This window comes from Balaenoptera ricei, chromosome 4, assembly GCF_028023285.1.
Source record: "Balaenoptera ricei isolate mBalRic1 chromosome 4, mBalRic1.hap2, whole genome shotgun sequence".
Classification (NCBI taxonomy): domain Eukaryota; kingdom Metazoa; phylum Chordata; class Mammalia; order Artiodactyla; family Balaenopteridae; genus Balaenoptera; species Balaenoptera ricei.
This window is the reverse complement of record NC_082642.1, coordinates 158,438,537-158,446,509: the sequence shown is the minus strand read 5'-3', so window position 1 is coordinate 158,446,509 and position 7,973 is coordinate 158,438,537. Positions and strand designations below refer to the sequence as shown.

Genomic DNA, 7,973 nt, shown 5'->3' with positions numbered 1-7,973 from the left:
GCAAAGACAGAGTCATGGTGGTTACTCAGTGGGGGAATAGTCAGGGGTCTGGAGGGGCTGGAGCTGGATCTGGCAGAAGCCCTGAGCTCTCCAGACCCTGAGGACCCAGGGTTTCAGAGTCCATGCATCTCTGGGCTCCTGGCTGCTCAAGCCGTGCTGGACAGATTGGTGGTTCCTGGAAGTCCCCCAGAGTAGGGAGTTTACGATCCTCTCTTTCCTCCACATCACATCTTTCCTCTTTGTGTGTTGTGTGTCTCATCTCCATTTCTCTTTTCTCTCTTTGGGTCCCATCCACAGAGTCTTTTCCCTGGAGCATCTTATCCTAGGCATAGGCTGGCTTACAGGTGCCATTTTTTAGGAAACACAGACAGTTCCCATGGAAGAAAAAAATGACACACTTCAGGCTTTGCTGAAACGAACTTGTTGCTTCTACACTCATCTGGGACTGTTCCTTACACCCGGACAGCTTCATCTCCACGAAGGACAGCCCCCTCCCCAAAACAGAGACAAGGAGGTACAGACAGGGGCTGAGAGAGGGGTCTGCAGCCCTGAAGGAGGGTCTCCTGCCTTCCTCGGAGACCCTCCCATTCCTGGAGGAGGGGTCTTCTCTCTGTCCGCGGCTGGCCCATTTTCCCCAGTAGCCTTGGGCCCAATATTTAAAAATTCCTGTGGTAGCCAAGTACTTTATCAGGAGAAATCCGTGACCTCTCCCTTCCTGGGTGGGACCCTGTGAGTACCCAGCGCCACACGTGCACGTGGCCCGTCTTCCATGTTGGCATCCTGGCACGACCTGGCTCCCTGCCTGGGTCGGGGGAAGCCTGACTGTGCCCGGGGAGCCCGGAGTCCTGCTCTGTCGCCACTTGGCCCTTCAGCCAAGCTATCTCAGCTCCTTTTCCTAACAAAGGTTCCAAAGTGTCGGTGCCACGGGGAGAGAGGAGGTTATCTTGCTTGCTGAGCAAACAGAGAGAAGCTTATAAAACAACCCCTCGCAGTGGGGAGTGTGAACTCTTCTGGCGGCCCTAGGGTGCAGCTGAGCATGGACATGGGACCCCGCTGTGCCCGGCTCCTGGCTGTGTTCCTCCTGCTGGGGCTGTGTGCCCTGGTGGGGGCCCAGAAACCTGGTAAGCGAGGGCTCAGGCCCTCGAGGGGCCGTGGGGAGCATGCGGACCAGCGAGCCTGGGGAGGCCTCTAGTGCCCCGAGCGCAGGGAGGCCGTGAGAGGTCCGCGTTTTCTGCCCCTCGGGGTGTCTCTGTGCATGTTAGTTTCCCTCAAAGAGAAAAAGCAGGCGATGAGTCAACTTGAGAAGGGAAGCGGCTGGGAAGGTGCCCTAAGGTTTGGGATGCTAGCCACGCAGCCAGCTCCCGTGTGTGTCCACCCGCTTCCCGCCACTCAGGAAGGGCAGCAGGGGGGCGTTGGAGGGGGGTGAGACCGCCCAGGAGGACCCCCTTCAGGATCAGTGGGATGGCCTCAGGCTCGGGTGGGCGGGCTCCAGGAGGGGCTGGCTGGGAGGCCAACTAAGGGCTCCTAGGGGCTCGGCCTTGTTCACTTTCATCCCGACCTTGGCCTGAGTGCAGCTGTCCACCTTCTTGCCAGAAGGTTTTATTTTTAAACTAAGAAAACACTTTCCAGCCAAGCCCTGTCAGTTCCTCCGAAGGACACTGGCTGCTTCAAATACGAGCAAGAGAAGCCGGCCTTTCCCAGGGTGGGAGTGGCACTGATGGGGGCCCCGGATGTGCCCGAGGGCTGGGGGGCGAGCGCGGGCGGTTGGCTGACCCAGGGCCTCTCCGCAGACCCCTGCCAGTGCTCACGCCTGAGCCCCAAGAACAGGGTGAATTGCGGCTTCCCGGGTATCACCAGCGACCAGTGCTTCTCTGCCAGCTGCTGCTTCGACTCCAGCATCCCCGGGGTCCCCTGGTGTTTCAAGCCCCTCCCCAAGCAAGGTAACGTCCAGGAGAGCTGGGACCCCCTCCTGTGCCCCGGCTGGCAGCCCAGGACCTGGTTTCTTAGGGCTCCAACACCACCTGGGCCAGCCCCAGGGAAGGGAAAACGTGCCCTGACCCCCATGTCCACACTGGACCCCAAGGGCCAGCCGCCGTTTGCCCTTTTGGGGAGACTTGTGGGAATCCGTTTGACTGTACTTGAAGAAAAAACAACTCTGAGGCCCCTCTTCGCTGTGGCTCCTGAAGAAGCTTCTAAGGGACGTTAGCATTAAAATCAGGGCATTATTAACATAACTGCAAACAGACCCCAAATGTTAAGAAATTCACTTAAATCTTCTTGAGTTACCTTTTGAGAGTGAGTTTTGTGCCTGTGCCTATTATCAATTTAGAAGGTCTGTGTGAGGAGCTGATCCGTGTGTGTAGAACTGAGGACCCTGGCCTCCCGTCCACACCCCCCCGAGGCTGCCGGTCAGAGGCTCCCGGGCTCTGGGGAAAACAGGCCCGATGGCTGGCTGTTGGTTGGCTGGTTGTAGCCAGGGCTCTCCCGGTAGTGGAAGCATCGCTGGGTTTCAATTCTTTGGTCTAATGCTTTACATCCTTAAAGGGTCCCCACAGGAGGTACAGTGGGCCACCCCACTTTACAGAGCAATGTCAAGTCCAGGGAGGTGAGACGATTTTCCCTCCAGACCTTCTGACTTTAGGCATCAGGAGGAAGCGGTGGCCACCTGCTGGCGCCCACTCTTAGTCCAGGGGTGACAGTCTCAGAAGCCCCTCGTGCTACCCCGAGCCTGTGAGCCCAGCGGTGCTCCCCTGGGAGGATGGGATGGATGTGTCCGGTTAGCTAGCTGGCCTAACTGAGTCCCCGTGTTGTCCCCAAATCCGGTGGCGCACGGCAGAGTCAGAGGAGTGTGTCATGGAGGTCTCGGCCCGCAAGGACTGCGGCTACCCAGGCATCAGCCCCCAGGACTGCGCCTCCAGGAAGTGTTGCTTCTCCAACGCCATCCCCCAAGTGCCCTGGTGCTTCTTCCCGCTCTCCGTGCACGGTAATGTCTGGTTCCTGGACAAGCATGATTCTCGAGGGTGGTGGGAGCTGGGGGTGGGGAGGTCCTAGGCTGGACAGGATGCCTGATGCCATCCCGGCCAGGCCCCTGGACCCGGTGGGTGACCAGTTCAGGAAAAAGTGTACTCGTGTAGGAAGCCACCTTTACTGTGAACCAGCTCAAAAGGCAATTCCAGAATGTTCTCAACAACGACAGCTTCTTTTTAGTACGTTAAGCCCTCCAGCCTTCCCACTGTGTCTTTTGGATGGTTGTAAAAAGCATCCCTTTCTCAGCCGCCCCCTCCCCCCGCCAGGTCCCAGCACAGTCGGGTGGTGTCACTATTTTGGATGCTTTGAATGTCACGTGCTGTGCTGGCATAGTGAGAGGGACCCAGAGTGAAGCAGATGTGTTCTCTTCTCTCGTGGACCCCTCTGTTCTCTCCCGTGACCACGAGTGACAGGTCCTGCCCCAGCGCCAGTCCCAAGAGAGCCCATCTGCCCTCCCCCACCCCTCAGTTACAGTGTGTCCCTGACACTGAGTTTGATAAGAGCAAGGGAAGACCTGGTATTCCAAAAGATGGGAGGAATGCACTGATCCTTCAAGGATGCCTCTTCCCATTTTGAGGAAATCAGTGTGCTCTGAAGAGCATGGCCTCTACTTTCAGAAATTTCCAAGTGATGTTTTGTGTGACCTAAGTGTCTACCTGGAAAATTACCAGTTATCTGGGGAGAATGGACTCCCAGAGGGCATCTGGCCCCAGGGGAGGTGCCCCGCAGGCAGCTCCTTCTCCAGCAGGGACGGCTGGACTAAGGGCTGTAGCCCCGTGAACCCACGGGGCCTCCTAGCGCAGGCTCCCTTGGCTCTCTGACGCCCTCACCAACCATGTCGCGTTTAAATTTCTAGACTGTCATTATTAAGAGGCAGTGGCTTCAGAGAACCCCTCAGGCTCCTTGGATGTCCTGAAACAAAAGAAGAATATGCACCATCTTACGGTTGCAGATTTCATGTTTCCCGAATTCCTGGGTTTTCTTAATCTGCTTTTTATCCTTTTCAATGGCTTCGCATGCAATTTCTTCAAATAAAGAAAACCCTTAAACTCTGCTAAATTTCATTTTGGCTTCATTGACACAGAGGTGGCCATAGCAGTGTGTGTGTGTGTGTGTGTGTGTGTGTGTGTGTGAGAGAGAGAGAGAGAGAGAGAGAGAGGTTGAGAGTACAAGTATGAGTGTGTGTGTAATTTTAATATTCTTTCATTTGCTAGAAGAGCAAGAATTCATCTAATACGTTCAGGCTACTCTGACAGTGAAAAAGTATTGCATGTAAGGAATTTCAGAATCCATGATCCCTTTATAACTCTCATACTAAATCACTGTATAAAAATTCAAATGATTTTACCTCAAAAATCATACTAAAAATTATATGCTGCTCTTGCAGCAACATATAATTTCAGATTGCAATTACAAAACTGCTTTGCTTTTACAAATGCATCACAGACCACTTGCTTTTGAAATTCGTGCCAGGCACCCAAATACCTCTTCCAAAGGTGAGTCGGGGCTTGTGCCAGATTAGCTCCTATGAGTTCTCCCCTAGGCTTGGGAGCACACAGCTGCAGCGTCCATCGTGTTGCAATTTGAAAGCTGTTCCAAAGAGGTAGTTGACAGCTTCCATCAAGGCTTTTCTGAAGCTTGTGGGAAAGTCGTTGCGTGAAAGATATTTCAGGCATCTAGGTGAAGGGGTCCTGGCATTCTTCGGCTCAAGGGTGGAAGTGCAGGTGGGTGACCCCAGGCCAGACTTTCTGTGGCCTGTCCCTCCTCCCTAACCCTCCTACAGCCAGGGGCCTATGGTCACCCTGGAAACCCAGGGCCTCTCCTTCTAGGCGGCACTGGCTTTGCATTGAAAGGAGGGAATTTTAAAAAGTGTTTCTTTCAGGAAGGGACTTGGCCTCACATCCCCTCTCGGGACCCCTACTTTGAGAAGGGAGCCCCATACAGTCTTAGGTCACTGTTGCATCTTTATCTTGCTGATAACACACACATAAGCTCCATGAAACAACGGCTCTTGCTGGAACACGGGGTCTGAAACACTGGAGACAAGTGGCCGGTGGAGACAGGCGCGGCCTTAGTGAATTGATCCCTCACCAGGAGCCGTGTCCTCACGTGTGGTTCGCCTGTTCCGACTCAGCCCCGCCCTCCGCCCCCGCCGAGCCAAGGCCGGCCCTGGTATTGGCACATTGGGGAAAGGGTCTTTGACACATGAATTCTTCGTACCCACACCCCCGGGCTGGGAATTGGGTTGTGCTGCTCCCAGAGCGGCCCCAGCTGTCTTGGATGTGGGGTCTGGTGGAAGCTTTTGGTCTCAGGCCTCCTGTTCCAGGGCTGCAGGTGTGGGAGCCCTGGCTCTTTCTCAGGAGTCCTCGCACACGACCCCGATCCCACCTCCTCTCGTACATTCTCTCTGACGCATTGACGCCCTCATTTCCCAGCCGGCTCCTGATGGCCCTTCCGATAACTGAGCACAGACTTTTAGATTTTGAAGCAATTTCAGTGGCGTTCCCCGGGCGGGGATCCTTAGGCCATTTAAATCTGTTTGACGTTATTTTGATAACTCCTCTTGCCCCAGCGCCATTGATTACAGAGAACGGCGTGGCCGCCCAGAGTGGTTCAGACCATCCCTGTCCCCCTTCTGTAGGTGGCCCATGGGGAGTGTCCTTGTTGCCCCCGGAGCAGCAGCTGGTGACATCCGACCCCCCTCCGTCAGACAACCGACCTTTCTTCCTTCCCCCTCCATCCCCTCCTCTGCTGGGCCTAGGCCCTCCAGGGGCACCCATAGCCCCGCTGGGCTCAGCTGGGACATAGCTGATGGTGGAGAAGGGCAGGCTGGGTGCAGAGGGTCTGGCAGGGGGAGGGGACGGCAGCTCCGCCCCTCACTCCCACTGTCCTGGTCCCCCGGCTCCGGGGCTTCACCCAGGTCCTTGCCCGGCTGCTTCAGGTAATGAAGGTGCTTTGAGAGGCAGTCACAGGAGAGGGGATGGGCCAGGTCTTTGGGGCGGACACAACAGGAGACATCACAGTGCTCGTGTGTGACCTTGGGGAGGTTCTCCACATCTCCTGAGATGTGGTTAGAACAGTGTCGGGCACGTGGCGAGGGCTTCATGACGATTAGTGCCAGTTATTGTTATATTCACACATACTGACCCCGATGGTCCAGGCCCTATTAAGTGGGGGGACAGATGGGATCTCCTTACCTCAGTGCCCGACCATCAGCCTCTCCGAGGTCGCCCCTGCTGATGCAGGAAGGCTAATCCCTGCCAGGTCCCCTCCCCGGGGGTCCTGCTGTGGCCCTGGTCAATGCCATGGTCCTAGTGGACAGCGTACCCACAGCAGGCTGGGCCCCAACTGCTGGCCCTCCTGGGAACACCCTGGGAGTTGGCCTGGCCAGCAGCGTTCCCGTGAAATGAGGAGAAGCTTCATCTTCTCTCTCGCTACACTTGGTGGGGACCCCGGAAGGGATGCTGAGCCTTGGCACCCCACAGCCTTGAGAAAGTGGCTGAAGCATAGTGTCCTCTGCGATCCCCGAGGCCACCGCTTCAGGGTCACACACACAGAGTGCAGCGTGTTTCTGGGGTTTGCACACCTAAGCATCACCTGGGTGGTGAGCAGTGCCCCTTCCCCTGGCTGGTGGCCTGTCCTGCTACAGTGAGGTGACACCGTGCCTCCCAGCCAGGCTGGCTCGGGGTGGCGCCCTCATGGACCACCGCTCTCCCGTGCCCGGTGTCCCAGTGCCCCTCCCCACTGGTCAAGCCCTCCCCTTCAACCTCCTGGGCCCTTCCCTTTCCACAGCCTCTGTCCCTTCCCCAGGGTTTGTCTGCATCTGTGTGAACAGTTGTGGGAGGTTCCAGGACATGCTGGGAGCTTCCTGGGCTTCCCTGCGGCCCAGACGGGTGGGGACAAGAGGAGCCGCCTCACTCCACAGCCCCTGGGGGCCGGACCCCCGCTCCAGCCCAGCCGGGCCTCCGTGGCAGCTCAGACACACGCCCAGGTGTCAGGCACCTGGGCTGATATTGTTCTGGGGCTGAGGGGCAGGGTTTCCAGAAGAACCCGTGGGTGGCAACTTCTGTATTTATTTCCTGGGATCCAAAGAGAGCTCAGCACTTAATGAAGACTTGACCTTAATTTAACACAGTCAGAAACGTGGCTTCAAGGAAGGAAGGCCCGTCCTGTGTCCTGTTCATCTCAGGACACAGGTTTAATGAACGGAAGGTGTTTCCCCATGAAGAACTTTCAGGCCCAGGATGCTCGCAGGGCTGTCTGTCCTCCAGTGCCCTCTGCTGGCCACCCTGGGGACTGACGCACCCGCCTTCACCAGGGGGCAGGGATTTGTCTGACAATAGGTAGCCTCCTATGTCCAGAGATTGGCCTCAATAACTATTGTAAAGGGGTAAGGGGGGAGTGGGAGGAACTGGGAGATGGGGATTGACATATATACACTACTGATACTATATATAAAATAGATAACTAATGAGAACCTGCTGTATAGCACAGGAAACTACTCAGTGCTCTGTGGGGACCTAAATGGGAAGGAAATCCAAAAAAGAGGGGATATATGCATACGTAGAGCTGATTCACTTTGCTGTACAGTAGAAACTAACACAACATTGTAAAGCAACTGTATGCCAATAAAAAATTTTTTTAAAAAAGATTGTAAGTTGCTAAACTTATAAAGTTGGATCAGGCTGAATTTACTGATATGCGTTCACGAAGCAGAAATGCTGCATGTAGTGTTGCAGCCTAGGAACTTGGAAAGGGCTCTCTTGCTGGTTTGAAGACGACCACCTTCTGGCTGTCCTTACAGGGACTTTCCTAGGTGTATATACATGGAGAGAGAGGCAGAGACTGAGATAGAGACAGAGTGGGACAGGGAGAGAAAAAGCTATAAGGCCTAATCCTATCAGGTCAAGACCCTACCCTGATGACCTCATTTAAGCTTAATTACT

The 7,973-nt window shown here is 55.4% G+C and overlaps 1 protein-coding gene across 1 annotated transcript; it reads left to right on the top strand.

The window, feature by feature from the left end:
* Nucleotides 1-1,036: 1,036 nt before the first annotated feature.
* Nucleotides 1,037-5,835, top strand: TFF2 (trefoil factor 2). Its single transcript, XM_059920028.1, has 4 exons — nt 1,037-1,121; nt 1,791-1,940; nt 2,837-2,983; nt 5,669-5,835. The coding sequence occupies exons 1-4, from the start codon at nt 1,037-1,039 to the stop codon at nt 5,833-5,835; spliced, it is 549 nt and encodes a 182-aa protein (XP_059776011.1).
* Nucleotides 5,836-7,973: the final 2,138 nt, after the last annotated feature.

What these genes read in the sequence shown, in the direction of transcription:
- TFF2 (XM_059920028.1), top strand. Translation starts at nt 1,037, where the DNA reads ATGGACATGGGACCCCGCTGTGCCCGGCTCCTGGCTGTGTTCCTCCTG. An exon ending in GGTGGGGGCCCAGAAACCTG is followed by an intron (nt 1,122 to 1,790) that starts GTAAGCGAGGGC and finishes GCCTCTCCGCAG; the next exon opens with ACCCCTGCCAGTGCTCACGC. An exon ending in CTTCCCGCTCTCCGTGCACG is followed by an intron (nt 2,984 to 5,668) that starts GTAATGTCTGGT and finishes CCCCTTCTGTAG; the next exon opens with GTGGCCCATGGGGAGTGTCC.